The 17,141-nt window shown below is 41.7% G+C and overlaps 1 protein-coding gene across 6 annotated transcripts in view; it reads left to right on the top strand.

Annotated features, from left to right (window-relative positions):
- Positions 1 to 17,141, top strand: part of ptprfa (protein tyrosine phosphatase receptor type Fa) — a 385,498-nt gene that overhangs the window by 101,690 nt on the left and 266,667 nt on the right. For all 6 annotated transcript variants that reach the window (XM_087852896.1, XM_087852895.1, XM_087852893.1 and 3 more), the window contains one exon: positions 10,930 to 11,102. In XM_087852896.1, coding sequence (XP_087709022.1) covers positions 11,009 to 11,102 — 94 coding nt within the window. In that variant the 5' untranslated portion in view covers positions 10,930 to 11,008. The remainder of the gene's footprint in view (positions 1 to 10,929; positions 11,103 to 17,141) is intronic.

Below are 17,141 nucleotides of genomic sequence, written 5' to 3'. Positions count from 1 at the left end.
GTCGTAAAGTTCATTTAAAGGCTTTTTGTCTTAATTTGACTCTGTCCGCCAGGCCAGTGGCAGGAGGGGTCCTAAAGAGATTTAGGAAGTCTAGACTGCCCCTGAACTGTTATTTGGTTTGTCTTTATTAAGTTACTTCAAACTTCATTTTGAATTCACCTTCATCCAAACCACAGACAGGAAGCTTTGAGCCCAAACAGTTCACTGCTCACCGCCTTTCTATTTGTGACATTATGGTTTTTGTATCGTCCCTTTAAACAACGTCTAATCAAGTATTGAAACTTTTTTCCTAAAATCTCTTGCTTTTGTTCTTCACAGGAGAAGCCATGAAAGATTCATAATCAGCACATTTATTTTTGCTTGATATTTTCTTGACACCTTCACTTTCACTTCCCCCCCACATGAACGAGTTTGTCTTTTTTGTTGTTTTTTTCTCCATCTGGTTGTGTGACACTTCCAGCTCTCCTGGAGGAAGGGGATTGTTTCTTTATCACAAAGTAAGCCTTTAAGGAATCCTGCGTCTGCTCTGCTGGTGAAAGTATTAGAAGTGCATTAAAATTGGATTAGATTCCCTTTGAGGTTAGAAGGTTGCAGGTAGGGCCCTGCTATCATGCCTTCAGCACACGTTTGTCAGGTCCATCCTGCTGTCAGTGCAGAGCTCAGTTATTTCCATTGTTCTTCTTGTTACTTGCAAACAATAATGAAAGTTTTTTGCTAGCTTTTTATATGTTAGGATCCACCTATTGATCAAAATTATTAATGTACATTCTTCCTTTATTTTCTTTAAATGCTACCTATAGCAGCCTCCAAACATGAGAAATCTGGTTGCAGTCTCTCTTCCTTTTGTCACACAGCCGTCCTCTACGATGGGTTCGGCAGATGTGAACTCTAAACTTATTTTCATATTTTCACTTCTGAAAGCTGAGCTCCCAGAGCGAAGACTTACTATTACAAATATATCAAAAACCTTAAAAAACAATTTGATAGAGCTGCAATAGATTTAATAAAGCTGAGCTGTTTAATTTTCCCTTTTTATCTAATTATGAATGAACATATGATGTTGTGCACTCATGTCTAGAGTGCCATACGGCCACTTTAAGAACATGAGGGGATGTAGTGTGATCGTGTGTGGTTACTGGTCCCTATAGCAGTCTGTGCCACCCTGCTGCTCTCCCCCTGACAGGCCTGATGGTGATAGATGCCACTCCTCTCTTCCTGATGAAGGGGATACATGGCCCTGTATGTGGCTGCCCGTCTGGGGAATATGAGGCTGCCAGTAAACCACTGGCTCACATTGTGATTGAGGAGCACCCTCACTCCTGTACAGCAAGTCGTGACCTTCTCTGTCAGATCTCACCAGGAGTGCTGGTCTCAGTGTGGTCTGTGGATCCACTGGGGTTGCTTCAAAAAGTTTGGGCGACCGTGGCTCAGGGGGTTGGGAAGCGTATCTGTAACCGGAAGGTCGCCGGTTCGATCCCTGGGCTCTCTGTCCTGGTCGTTGTGTTTTTGGGCAAGACACTTCACCTACCACCTACTGGTGATGGCCAGAGGGGCCGATGGCGCGATATGGCAGCCTCGCTTCTGTCAGTCTGCCCCAGGGCAGCTGTGGCTACAACCGTTGCTGCCCCCACCAGTGTGTGAATGTGAGAGTGAATGAATAGTGGAATTGTAAAGCGCTTTGAGGGTCTTGAAAAGCGCTATATAAATCCAATCCATTATTATTATTATTAATACACCTGAGCAAAATCATATTTCCATAACTCCCATATGTGCTGTTCATATCAGCTCTCATGTCATTAGTTCATAACAAGCGAAGCAGGTTATCAAACGTGGTTGTAAGTCATGTGTTTTGTGTTTTTGTGGTGTCCAAGCAACACGTGCTTCATGCAGTGGAAACAAAGGATTTGATCACTCACCAATATAACTTTAAAAAGTTTTGTAAGAGAGTCAAAGTTGTGTTAAATGTTCACGTGTTGTTTAAGGAACCTCACATATTTTAAATGGGTTACTGTTATGAGCTGTCCTACATGACACCTTTACAAGTAAACATAACCAATGAAAAAATAACCTGGTTTCATGTAAATGTGGGAGTCGTAACAGCTTTGAGTGATGGCACTCTGTTAAATTAACTGGACTGTCAACACACTGAGTGACAGCTTGATCCAATCAACATTTTCAGTAAATGTGTACAGTGTGATGCTCAGGACGCTGATAAACCAAAAACATTCAAGAGTCCAGTGAGTTAAGGTGTGTTCACACATGCTCTGCAGCCATGAACTTGACCTTACCTGGCTGACCAGCACAGTCGTGAAACTGTCTTCGACTGCTCAACACCTGCCGAGTTATAACCGATGGTTTGACAGGTTGCATTGAAATCTGCTACAATGACCCGGTTACTGCGTTCACCAGATATCAACACAATTTCGATCCGCTCCTCACGTGTTAACCTCTTCGACATGTCAATGGCTGTGAACAAAGAGAAACTTGTAAATAACTCATGAAAGAATAAAGTTACGTTGAAACCAAGCACACCATTGTTTTTCTTGTGACATTACCAATAAGTTTGATGTGTCACATGACCCTCTTCCTGTTGAAAAAACAAAAGTTGTATCCAAGATGGCAGACTTCTAAATGGCCACCATGGTCACCACCCATTGTGAGGAGTTTGCCCCCTCACATATACTAATGTGCCAGAAACAGGACTTTAATATCACCAACCATTCCCATGTTATTACGGTGTATCCATATAAATGGCCCACCCTGTATTGACACATCGTGCAGAAGGCATCTGGGGCTTTTCGGGATGTCTGGAGCATGCCAGCGTCATCTGGCACCAGATTCAAACCGCCAAGAAAGAACAAAGCGACCTTCATGTGGTTTTTTTAGACCTTGCCAACGCCACATCACAGGACTGGTCAAGACGTACTTTCAGGATTTACAGTTTTGTGTGACAACTGAGAACACCGCCACAGCCTGGGAGCACCTGGAAATTGGAGATTTCCGCTCTGGCATTTATCATGGCAATGGAGTTGGTCCTGAGGGCATCCTAGTGGGTAGTGGGAGGTGACTCAAGAGTGGCCTTCGTCTTCCTCCCATTAGAGCCGACATGACCATAATTACAACAACAAAATCATGTACTAGGCGATTCCTACAGAAGCTCCTGGAAAACAGTGGGCAAGGATGGAGTTTAAGCCAAGTAAATCTCGCAACATCTCCATCGTAAAAGGAAAGCTGACAGCCGAGCAATTCTACATCAGTGGAGAACCAATTAAAACAGTATTACAGAAGCCCAGAAAGAGCCTGGGACGGTGGTATAAAGCAGACCTCAATGATACGTGGCAACTCAAACAACTAAGGCAGAACTTGGCTGATGACCTCAAGCGGATTAACAACACTGCACTCCCAGGAAAACTGAAGCTCTGGTGCTTCCAGTTTGGGTTATTACCCAAAGGAGGAAGTGGATAATGGTGATAATGGCTGAAAACACCCGATAAATCCAAGGTCCACTGCTGACGATGTGTCTCAAACTGGTAAAGTGTCTGCTCTGCCTTTCCTCGTAACAGCCACCCCTCAACATTTCTCCATTTAAAGCAATGCATTATCAGGGACTGTAACATCTAGTCCTTTCTACCGAATGGCTACCAATAGTGTATCCAGTATGCACCATCTCCACAGTGAAGCCAGAAACTGTGTTACACTAGTGCACTACTATCTGCATAATCTGTTATACAAACAGCCAAAAGGTACGTATAAGTAGTCCGGGGCCAAAATGCAGCTGATTCCTCAACCAGCACCATAGAAAGACTTGCTGTTGTTGTTGCTGAAGGAAAGCTATCCAATGGCTCTCGGGGTGTCAAAACATGTCAATAACTCTTTTATTTATGAACCATCTCAGAGCTGTTTACACAGTAAGACAAAGACCTGCACACTAGCTGAAGAGGACCAGAGATGGTGACTGACGGGCTTCCCACCCCTCACTGGACGAAGACCTCTGCAGTGCTGACCCACATGCTAATTATAAAGGATGCAATAATTTTAAATTTAATGAAAAAGTAAACACAGGATCTGCTGAGTCTGCCTCAACAAAATATCTTCAACATCAACCAGGTTAAAAAACAGGCTTTCAAATTAAATTTAAGCCGTTTAACTAAGCGTGCTGTTCCATAGTGAAGGTGCCAAGATAGATGGCGAGCATCTTTAAAGTCCATTTGTGTCATTTCGCTTGGTTCCTTCCACATGTACCCATTAATAATCATCAGGCACTGTTGCCTAGCTAGATTTGAGTGGGACTAATTATTCTCATCTGCATCATCTAGTCACCCCACACAGTGCATTACATTAACTTCAGCATTGCTACCTTTATTTAAGGCTCCAGTGATTCTGTTTTAACGTGTGCAATGAAAAACAATCACGCCTTACCCATCCTGGTTCAGTCAGAAAGGTTTTTCCTCATCACAGCCAATATTTTTGACCTTTTGTGCTTTATATTTCTTGCTTTTCCATGAAATCCATATCTCTGGGCTCTGTGTCTGCAATCCTTTGGTTCAGCTTTTTTTCTGACCCCGGTGTTGTTATCAGTCAGATTTGGGGAAACGCATTCAGCCCAGCTGTGAGCAGAAGGTCTGCCTGGTACCATAGCCTACCTCAGCGCTCCTGCAGTGCTCACAATGAATTAGAAATATGAAAGTAACGAAGCGCTCCAGGCACTCCCTGTAAAACAAATATTTCTGCTAATGGTCGTCTAGAATTTAGCATCACTCAACAACAGTGAATCATCTCTCTGCTGTTATACAATTGCACTGAATTCTTTGGGATGTCTTAGCTTGTTTTTGTGTTGCTTTACAAATCAGATGTTTTCTTTAACCCCCCGAGGCCCTGCTATTGGTATTAAACAGACTTACCTTAGCTACATGTGTGAGGCAAAAGAAAACAGACAAGTGAGAAACTCTGCAGAGCAACATATCCAGACGCTGTCATCAGCATAAAGATGGATTTCTTTCGAATTCCCTTACCTGAGTTGAGCTGTACTATCCTGCACTTGTCAGCAACAGATTCAGAAGAACATAATAATTCATCTGGAGTGATGTTTGTGCCCACATGATTAATCCAAGTCCCACATTCGCTGTCTTTTGTCTTTTCTTGTTTTGGCGGTTACTCCCGGCCATGAGAGAAAAATCAGGCTCTGCCCTGATGAAGAGTTCCCTGCATTTACAAGCTGGTTTGCAACTACTGTTCACTGATGAGGACTGGAGAGGAGTGTTGTAGCTTTAGAGAGGGTAGCGTGAGTGAAGCAGAACAGCTTAGCAATGCTCCAGATGAAGCAGAGAATTCTCTTTAGGTTACGAGTGTGAGCACAAGCCCAGATGCAAGCACACGTATTCTTCTGTTGCACAAAATAACCAGATTAATAGATTATTTTAAACTGGAAAAAATGAGAAACCTTAATAAAATCATATGAAGCATAAGTGTCAAAATGAGACATGTAGTAATAAATCAAATGGCCAGGGTGTGCAGAGTGTTACGTCAGTCAAAGAATAGCAACACGCTAGTGTTCCTTGCATGGAAAGCTTGTTAGCTCGGTCATTTTTTAGACACTGGCATGAAGACATGTTGACAGCTGCTGCATGAGGAGCACTACCAAGTTCTCTTCTAATCTTCGAGAAGCTGGATTCCTGAGAGGTTCTGTTTTTCTGATTGTCAGTGTATCATTTTCAAGAATAAAGTTTCACATTTCTGAGTTTTTCTCAGCTCTGAGCTCTTCTAGATGGTAGAAGGCTGCACATAAATAATGTAAAGACTCTTTTAGGCGGCTCTGCTGGAGAGGAAATGCAGTCTCTTCATAGACAGTCGACAGCAAACAGAGTGCAAACTCTTTAAATCTGACTTTTTTCATTGGCTCTTTTCTTGAGGTTTGTTTTTCTTGTTTCGTCTTCTTTCTATCTTAAGCTGAAATGGAGCTTGTACAGACGCGAGTATACTTCTGTCAACTGCTCGGTTATTAATCACTCAGCCACACACATGTGTCTGTGTTCACACATCAATGAACAAAAAGTCTCTTTCTTTCGTTAAACATACGTGGAAATACAAACAGGGCTTTGTATCCTTCAGTAGTAAAATTTATTTTTAAAAAACTATTTTTAAGTCATAGATCTCATTTAAATGCATTGTATTGCTAACCCAGAGGATTATGAGCACTTTGCATTGGTGAAACTCTCATTGTCCTACTGTGTACTCTCAGAACTATGCAAATGGACTCAGACTGGATGATAAACCCGGCTTGTGATGGTTATTGTAAAACTTCTTCAAGTTCCTGTGTGCCTTTCATTAATCGACACATACTTGCATTATTTTGCAGCAACAAAAAGGATGGATCCATCCAACACATCCATAATTTTCTTATCTAATCGTGGGATGTGGGGCAGCTGAGGCCAGTCCTATTTGACTTTGAGCAGGAGACAGGATATATCCTGGACATCACCATTCATCACAACAAAACTGCTGCTCAAGAAGATCCACACAGGCATAGGGGGGCTGTGGAAACCCCACAAAAGAGTAAAACAGGAGCTGTGAGGTGCACATTTGGGCTTCCAGATATGTCATTGGTAATATAATTGAATTAAAGCGTTTCTTGTTTTGACCTTCTATCACAGATCTGCTAAAATACTGAAAAGTAAACAAATCAGATACACTAGAGCTTAAGAGGTCTCGCTGCGATTGGTAAGCTGAGGTGTGAGTTGCTGCAGAATGGGCCTGTTGTGATTTGTGAGACGGCTGAGTGCACATGAAAGTGTTGCTACAGTGCTATTGGCAGACAGTAGTAATGCTGCTGCAGAAACACTGGAAATCCAGCACTTAGCCTCCTCCCTGCCTTCCTGTCACAGCACACTTAATGATGCGTCAAAGATGTTTGAAATTGTCTCCAAACTTTCTCTGAATTGTTTCTGTGAGACTTTCTGTAATTGTAACTTTTACAGTAAACAGTGGAAGAGGGTTTTTCAGTCAAACTGATGGAAACAATCAGAGCTGTGAGGTTTCTTTTCCTCCGAAACAGAAAGTTTTCAGCTGTCGAGTAGTTTTGACAGAGTACCGTGTGCATCTGCATGGATAGAGATGCTGATGGGGATTCATGTTTCACTTTATCATTGAAGGATGAGGAAATTCAGAGGAAGCTACACTGTGACCACTCCTCTCTCCTCTCTGATTTTAATGTGTGCTGGGGCATACGCTGGTTGCATGACCTCGCTGCTCTATTGGAGCTCACGTTTGATGTTGATGTGCGAAGGTGGAAAAATGGAGTTGTGCTGCACTTGTGTCATGAATGCATTTCTGTAGTCTTGTGGAATCAGTGGACGCCACAAGAAACGCAGTAACAAACAAGCTGCTGTGTTTCGTGGAAGACTGTAAAACAGCCGCCAGGTTCACCTGTGGAGAGAATTACTTATAATCGCACAGGCTGGCCTGGATCTCAGGTGCTGTCATAATGTAGGTTAATTCTACTGGCATTAACTGACATTTATCATATATCACTGTGGCTTCCTGTTTGATGCGGCCGAGGACCCCACTGTTTCCTGCCTGCTTGTTAAGCAAAGACACATTAACCCTGTTTCAGCTGCAGCACGTTGTTTTAGCTGCGCTGAATGCTGTGCAGCTGATTGATTGATTTAACCGTCATTTTATTTGTCCCAGTGTTGCTGCTGTGGCTCTCATGGGCTACAAGTGCCACAGTGTTGTGTTTATCTTTTGTTTTTGTTTTTTTATTGTAGAACATGCAACGGGAAAAGTAACGAAAGGAAACACAAAGCAAAAATCAACACGATGACAATCTTTGCAGTAGAGCATGTGTACTGGTGCAGACAAGCTATCCATGCCAGTGGACAGTGTGTGCACAAATATATTTAGTTGCCAGTTTATTACAAATAGCTTGAGTTTCTCCACTTAAACACAGCGCTCCTGCAGTGACATGCGAGTTTCTGTTGAAACTGTTTCAGAGACGTGTGGTTCTGTCTACGTCCTGGAGGAGGACGTTTGCAATGCTGTTTCTTTCATTGAGTTTCCCTCATTCACTATATTTGGCAATATGTTAGAAACATATTAGAAACACAACTTTAAATCCTCTTGAGTTATTTTACTTGTAATGATGATGATGATGATGAGCTCAGAGACAAAGAGCTGCTCAGGAGGCTGAAGGACAAGAATTGTAAAAATGAAAGCTGACATTTCAGTGTGACAACATGATGTTAAACTAATCATTTTAAAATAGATGTTTCTTTTGCTGAGGGAATGCGTAGACACTTATCTTAGACATGTCTAAGATGTGTAAGCGAGGGCTGCAGGTCGAGTCAGGTTCAGCTTCTAAATACAGAGAGTTTGATATTTATTCATCTTGATTGGCGAGTGCAGCCACATGTTAACATTTATACAGCCATTAATATGAAATTCAGTTGTTACATGAACTTGTTTCCAGTGAGAGCTGAGCTCCTGCAGCCTGGTCTTTGTCACACTGGGGGGGTTTATAGTTGATATAGTTTGATACAGCGGGGACGAGAATTAGCACCCAAATCTGAGGCCACAGCTTTAAGTTGCTGCTCCAAAATGAGGAGTTGATTTAACCTCCTAGAACCTGCGTCCTCATATGTGGACATCACATTTTGGGTTATTTAGACCAAAATACTCAATTTTGCTCTACAAGAACCTGATATCCACTTACAAGGACATTATGCTGCAACTGTTGTATCAAAATTTTAAACAAATATCCTCATATGTGGCTCTTATATTTCTTAAAAACAAAAATAAGTAAAAAATTGTCCCAATGTGACCAAATATCAAAGAGAAATTAAAAATGCTGCCGTGGAAGAGTTCGAGTCTTAGGAGGTTAAACCTTTGATTTTACTGATTGATCGATGTTACTACTTTTACTGATGGAAACAAGCGGTCCACGTCTAGGTGATGTTTTTCTGCCATGTCCAAATGGAAAGAGACATCAGGGCAGACCAGGATGTGCTGGAGAGATTACGTCTCTGTGGCGGCTTCGTAACTTGTTTGTGTCTTTGCTGGGAGAACTGGAGTTAGTGGCATCTCTGCTTAGAGCAATGACCTCCAGTATGCTGGTGACTCGGCGAAGTGTTGGCGGCTCGTAGCAAAGCTGAGAATCATCTCTTTGTTCTCTTGTTCTTACTCTGACAGTCAAATATAATGACTGAGCAGCTTCTCTGCGACTGACCTTTCAGTGAACCAGAGCAGATGCTGGTGTTTACTGTTAACTGGAGTTTCTGATTAACTGGTGAACCAGTGTGTGAGACAGATGTGTCGTAGGTGGGATTTATTGATGTTTTCAGCGTGTCCCACAGACACCTGACTTGGCACTGGAACCAAAGCCTTAAACTCAGACGGCGTCCACACCAGCTCCGCGTCCACACTATTGTTTTCAGTCGTTTTCACAGAGTTGTGCGTCCACATTGAAACAAAAACACTTACGTTCCAGTCCTGTGCAAGAAGATTGGACCTGCCTCATTTCTGTCTGCCGCTTATTTACTTTCCGGCTCTTTGAAGCGTGGCGGCAAAATGTCGAGGAAAAGCAGCGAGTTTGTTAAATGGACTCACAATGAGGTGGAGATGTTGCTGCGAGTAACACAAAAGTACAAAGTTGCAAAAGTGAGTGAGAATTAAAGTTGAAGAAAAGCTCTCTGGAGCGCAGACTGATGTTAATCTTTAACAGGGCTGTCAAACAAAACAGCTGCTGTGTAACGCCCTCTGCTATCTTTGCTTATTTGGTCACATGACTGCATCACATGACTAAAATGCGTCATCGCTTTCAAAAGTCTGCGTTTTCGAGTGTCCACACTGCGACGGGACAGCTCCGTTTTGAAATGTGTTCGTTTTCAAAACGCTGCGTTTTCCTTCGGGGAAAACGGCGTCTCAGTGTGGGCGGGAAAACGTCTTCAAACGAAAGCGCATTAGTGTGGACGCAGCCTCAGACAGACCAATTAAATCAACAACAGCTGTGTTGCATGTGTGCAGATACACAACACAACACTTCTGCTGACGGAGCCTTCAACAGCTGTGAGAGTACGGTGATGCGTATATTTACCTCCGGACATAAAATAGTGTTTTTCAAACTACCAGCACACAGACATGACTGCACCATCTGCCATTACTGATGCTTTGTAACTTCATACATCACTCTGTACAGTAACGTTAACTTACCCACATGAGAGGCTCTGGAAGAGAAAGAAAATCACTGTGCTGGGCCCAAAGAAGACATAACAAAAGTGTAAAAGCAAAGCTCTGACTTGTGTGACTCACCTGGTCCCATGCCAAATGCATCCTGCAGGTGTAGTTCTCACCGGCCAACCACACGGCACCACTTTGCATTTAGGCACGTAGCCATGGTGGAGGAGACCTGCATCAAAATGAGAACAAAAGACGAGTTAAGTAACTTTGCACACTGGATGGTTGTTGGTGTCAGACAGGCTGGTCTATCAGAAACATCTCATCTACTGCAGCACAGCTTTCTCGGGGTTTGAGAGCATGAGCTAAAAAAAATGAGCCAAAAAAGGCAACAGTCACTCGATAACTGTTTATTACAACGAGGCATTCGAAAGAGCATCTTTGAACAGCATGTCAAACCTTGATGCTTACAGCAGTCGGACACGCGATGAGGCGATACTCTTGTCAGCCAACACTCAGAAACTGAGGCTTCAATTTGCTCAAGCTCAAAATTTCACAATAGAAGAAAAAATGTTGCTTCTTAGTACATTTAAAAGTTAACCTGGTAGACGTCATTACCTTCACATGTTTAATTAGCATTAGGACTTACATGTGCTCTGCAAGTGTGTCTGACTCTATTTGTTGTATTAAAAAGAACATAAAACACACTCAACTACACTGATGCACTGAACCTCTGACTAACATCGGTTTCTCTCGTCGCAGGTGTCCATCTATGAACCTGTGAGGTCATAGCCATCTAACAGCAGCATCAGCACCAGAGGAGAGTTCACCAGCAGTGACCATGGACCTCAGATTTAGACGTCTGTCGCCTCTCACCAGCGCAGCTCTTCATCTCCTGCTGCTGGCCAGACTGGTGCTTCCTTCTCACACAGAGAGTGAGTCCACACAGCTCATAGCTGTGCCTACATGTTCACAGTTTTACTGTCAGCTAATGTCCATTAGCTGACAGGAAGTGTGCACAGACAGCTTTCAAATGGAAATGTGTTATGTGACTGACATACAGCATCACTGCTCAGCTGAAAAAGCCCTTTGAAAAGCTTTGATATAACAGCTTTGATACATGATTTCATATTTCACATTATGAAAGCGTCACACAGAAAGCTGACACCCTGAACCGTCTCCTGCGTTTGAAGGGCATTTTTAAAGTAGGACTATTCTGTTATTTTTCAGCTCCGTGTTAAATAAACTTCATGGGGTCCAGTTGTTATTGACGTCCACCTGTTTAAACCAGCTTTCTCCTGATTCGCTGCCTGTGGTAAACAGAAGATTTGAACAGGAGGTGGATGGGCCTCCTTTGTCTGCGACGCCCATGTCAGGGATTTCCTCTTTATATTAAACCATAAAGTCAAGAGTATAAAAAACTATTAAAAAAAGCATTAGAGCAGTCTGAAGCCTGTGAATTTGAGTTGGACGGATTGTTTGTACATACGCTGACTGTTTAATATGAGCATCCACACTGTAACAGTTTATATATAACAGAAAATAAGGAAAAAGGTTTTATTAACTCTTAAATGTGGGAATTTGACAGCGAGCGCTAAAGTTAACCCTTTAAGACCTACCATAGAACCAAGTCCGCCAGAGCTTATATTATATGTTTACATGCTGTGGAGCCATTTTTTGGAGCATTTCAAGTTGCTATACATCAATACAACCATTACAGCCTAGATTTTAATAATATGTCTGCATTAAGTGCATAGTAATTACATAAATTGCAAAAAAGTGCAATAAACTACAAAAAAATTTAAAATCGTTTTTGTTTTTTTAACATATATTTCTAGTTAGAGAAATTTAAGAGGCTTATCCCTCAAAACTGTAAATACAAAAAAGTTGCACAAAATAGTTTCCCACCACAGGAAATTTATTTTGAGTGTCTTCATAGTTTTATTTTTGAAATACACCAATTTTTATACACTGCAGGAAAAACGAAAATAAACATTATAATGCAAATTTGCAAAAAAGCAGCATATGCATCAAAATAAACTATTTCCAGCAGTGCAATATGAGTCCTAAGCATCCCAGAAACCACACAGAAAGTCATAAAGTCAAACATAACTTTTAAAAACACCAGTATAGGCTCATGAGGCCCTGATGGTAAAAAACTACATTTCCACAAAATGACGTCACTTCCGGTTTCGGGCAGGTCATGGCGGACATGCGATAGTTCGTGCTGATGAACGTAGGAAGTGTTACAAACAGCTGATCGGATCAGCAAAGCGTGTTTCTGGAATATTATGTTTTTGTTGCTGCAAGTGCTTTTTATGCAGTTTTTGCAAAGTTATATGTGGAAGGAAACTGTGACCGAGGACAAGCTGATGGCATAAGATGTAAGTACAACTCCTCCGGTTTCATATGCAAAAGAAATTATTGAGCTAGCTCACGTGGTTGCAGAGCTACCGGGATTTAAAAATAGTTATGCAAAACAGAGCGTGCTGCTCTGACCGGCTTTAAAGGGTTAAACATGCATTTTGTTTAATAGCAGGAAGGATTGCAAAAACAAATCTGGTTGTATAGCAGCATTGTTTTGGCCATTGACAGCATTTAATAAATTTATAATATGTAAAACTAAAAGTCCTTATTTGCAGCGAGAGTTGAAAAACAACATTTCATTTCCAAGTACATTAAAATGAACTTTAATGGTGGTCAGAAAGTGCAAAATAGAGCAGTGATGTTGGCAGAGGACGCAATTTAAAGAAAGAGTGAATGACGTCTTCCCATGGCCAATCTCCATCTCCGCTTTCTGGGTTTTTTGCGTTTTCTAGCTAAAGTAAAATACAAAATAGAAAAACAAAGTGAAAGCATCACTCTGGCATCCATGTAACAAAAATCCAGCCCTACAACCTGACCTTACTCTGGAGTTTGCCTTGCGGTTTCATGCAGCATGGCGTTCCTCACAGGACTATTGTGGGTTGAACGTCAACAGCTCGACTCTACCTGAGGCCAAATCAAAGAAAAACAAAAAGAAAGGAAAGAAAGTGAGAAAGGGATCGAGAGATTGTGTGAGAGAAAAGGCCTGGGCCGTCTCTGTCTCTCTTAGACTGGTGAACTTATTCACACCTTATTTGCTTGGCTTTGCTATTAAAGGCGTAAAAGTATCCAGTAGAAGTGATAAAGTTTGACATTTGTTACAGCATCAACAGACCTCTGACCTTTTTCTTAATGATTGTGAATAATAAATGTGTCTTGAGAAATCCATTTTTATTCATATAGCTCAAAGATCAATACTCATTTGAAGGCACTTTTTCTGAGGTGAAACCTGGATTACCACAGATATGAATCCAAACAATCTGAAGACACCCAATGAGCAAAAATTTACAGAGACGTTGTGATAGGGCTGTTCGATATAACGATATATATCAGATATAAAAACGTCTATCGTTTCATTTTACGCTGTCGTTTGTTTCGTGGTGTCGCAAAATAAACTGTTTATGGCAATATGTTTTCATGTTCTGATGTCACTGTAGTTATTATTAATTTCTTAAAGTTCTCTCTTTCTCTTATATTTAATATAACCACACTACAGACGGACAAGCGCCTGTTTTTATGCGTTGTCGTTAGCAACAACGACGGTAACGCCATCGCGTGTCCGCTTGTTTATGTTCCACATAAACCTTTCACAATAAAGCTCAAGATCACAAAGATCATAAACACATTTGATTTGATTTGATTTACCTTTATTAGTCCCACAAGGGGAAATTTCATAAGGCTGCCGACCTATTGCACGCAATAGCGGCGCCATCTTACCCTCTGACCATACATACGTTACACAAACATCACATGGGGAAGACAGGTCAGAGAGGTATAACAATGGAAAATGCACCACATGAGGAAAGATAAGGAGAAAAAAATAACTCCCCCCAGACTGAGCTCCAACAGGGAGATCAGTCTGAGAACAGAAAAAACACCTCAGCACATGAAAAACTCTTAATACACCAAAGAAACACATGACAAGCAACCTCGGGGGGGTAAAGGGTGAGAGACGGCCGATGTAGACAGCACATCCGGGCCTGCAGCCTGTGCGCTGGTCTCCTTGATCCACGCCAGCATCGGAGGGGAATAAGCGTCGAAGGCGTTTGGAAAGTGAAAGAAAGAAAGTGCTGTAGAAGCACAAGCTAAAACTCGACCTCATGTTTCAACTGAAAAGGCGACGTCATGATTTTGTGACTGACCAAAGCAGCAACTCCAAACGAGCCATTAAAAAACAACTATGGGAGGAACTGAGATGGTTGCTGCTTGGGTTAGCTGACACACGTTTCATTTGATGAAGTTAGATTTGAGATTAGAAGACTAAAGGTTGTAGGCATTTAAAAAAGTTGCTCTGAACTTAGCCAGAACGTCTCTAAGCCTCATAAACGACTCCGGACTTTTTCATGGCCACTTAGACGTATCTGCCCCAGAAAAAGTCTCTTTTTGTCTCCCACTAAAACATCCCTAACCAAGGTCCTCCAGTAAAAAAGGTCTTTAGTCTACACCTATACTTAGCCCCAGGTACTTTCTGCAGTATATTTGTCCCACTCTGCACTAATATGTCCAGGAAGAACATAAAAGGTCAACATTATTAAAAGCCTTTCATTTGCAGAGGGGTCGTCGTGGGGTTTGGAGACTAAAAAATGTTCTGCATGCACGGAGCAGACTCTGCTTAATTTGATAATGGTTATGTTGTTCTTCCTTTAGAATCCCATTGAACCCAGTCATACATGTGTAATCAGCACAGCATTAGATCTGAGAAGGACAAAGGATGTAGAGGTGAAAGGTTAAGTAGGTTTGGAATTCTGTATTAGTCCAGTCATAAAGGGAAATGAGGCCGACGCAGCTACAGTAACAGAAAAATTACTAAATTACTAAACATCACTGCACAATATGCTGCACGAACGATGGCTTTTCAGATCTTCATCGATCTATTTGTAAATCTAAAGAGTTTCATGGTATGTTTTTGGATGCTTGGGGACAATAAGCAACATCGTACAGTTTCCCACAAGGCAGGGGTGCAAAGGAGGCGATGCTTCCATACATAAATGACTATAAGGCCATATCATGTCACCTCACCAAATGAAACAGAATTGGGCCAACTAAGATTAAAGCATAAAGCCTAGAATTACAATCTGTTCACACATGGCAGGATGGCGTTTTGGGGGGTTTATTCCAGTCACATGACACTGCTGTCATGAACCCTCTTCTGAAAGTATACAACATTTTTACACGTGCCAATTTACAGTCACTGTGTTACAGAGTCGAGCGTGTGAGGCCAGCCAGGCCGTAAAGTTGAGCTCAGTAACAGTCTTTTTATGTTTGCTTTCCAAACAACGTGCGATCTGCAGATCTCCGTGCATCGAACTGGCAAATCTTATCATCAAAGCTGCTCTAACAAGTCACTTTCTCTGTATATTTCTGTGAAACAACCAGCGCATTTACTCACAGCTCTTACAGCAGTACAAAGACCCTGTTCATGTATGTCAGGAGACATGGTCTACATTTAGGCCAGGCAGGCTGATGCTTCAGAGGTCTCCGAGGCAGAGGAGGAGCTCCGCAGAGGGCAGTGTTTCTCGACAACAGGTTCATTATCAAGGCTCTTTGCTTTATGGCTGCAATGAGCACATTTTATAATTTTCCTTTATAATTTGCAGATAGGAATTCATCACGAGCTGTGTCAGTAATTACCTTCCAGTGTGAGCACTCCGGAGAAAATGAGAATCATTAATTGCTCACAAAGAATTGAGATTTTCTCCGATTTTTAATGAAACCATATTAAAACCATTTAAACCTGATTCATGGAGTTTGTGTCAGAAATGGAAACCCTTTAATTCCCCCAAATTACCACTGAAATACACAAAAGTCATTTCACATGCTGCTGGAATCAACCGGCGCTCTCGATGAACTCACGATCTTGCAGCTAACAAGTTTACAGTATTTTATTTCACATCAAAATTAATGTGATATGTTTATTTTAGGGTTCAGTTGTAGGCCACAGTCGAATGAGCCGTTACGGTGATTGATGGAGCATCAGTCAAAGCTTTATGAGGAAAGTTACAGGGTAAACATAAAAAGCACCATGGCCTCTTCGTCCATACTGTGTGAACTTCTGTGTATCATCAGGATGGTTTTAATAGCCATTCTTCTGCAATGTCCTGTTTTAAACCCTGACTAATGATTTTTGGATCATCATCATCAGAGAATAATACACTACACACACACAGATCATCTGTTTGAGTATCAGTGGGACATCATGTACAACATAGGTGTCAAACTCTGGCCCGCGGGCCAAATTTGGCCCGCAGCCTAATTACATTTGGCCCGTGAAGCCACCAAATTACTATCAGAGCTGGCCTACTGGTATTACACAGCTAATGTATATATTGTTTAGCATTAAGCTTTGCTTGTTCCATATTCAGTTTTTCAGCAAAACGTGTTTGAGTCCATAAGAAAAGATTCATTCTTAAATCTGGAGGAATAAATATATTTCAATAAATATTAATGTTAGCCCGCGACTTTGTTCCAGTTTTGAATTTTGGCCCTCTGTGTGTTTGAGTTTGACACTCCTGATGTACAAAATGAACATCATGCTGTAGTCAGTAAGACTTGTAGCTGAAGATTGAGACCATAAACGAATCAGGGAAGTGTTCACCAAGGACATAAATAATAGGCTTGTTTTCTCACCGGCTTTGATAGACTCAGACCTCTTTCTGAGGAGTCGCCCCCTGCTGGCTGTTGAAAGAATGCAGGCACCAAATGTTGCATACACCTTTTTTAAACAGTGGATGACCAAAACATATTTGTTTCATGTATTATGACTTGCATGTCTCGGGATGGAGTCATCGAGTGAAAGGAACAACACATTCATTACATTTTATAAGCCTTCAAATTAAGGGCGTGAAACAAGAAAAAGAAAAACAAGCCGATGATTCCAATATCCTCAAAGA

This window comes from Neolamprologus brichardi, chromosome 15 (assembly GCF_056152115.1).
Source record: "Neolamprologus brichardi isolate AB-2024 chromosome 15, ASM5615211v1, whole genome shotgun sequence".
NCBI lineage: Eukaryota > Metazoa > Chordata > Actinopteri > Cichliformes > Cichlidae > Neolamprologus > Neolamprologus brichardi.
Note: the sequence above shows the minus strand (reverse complement) of the source record. Positions and strands in the feature narration are given on the sequence as shown.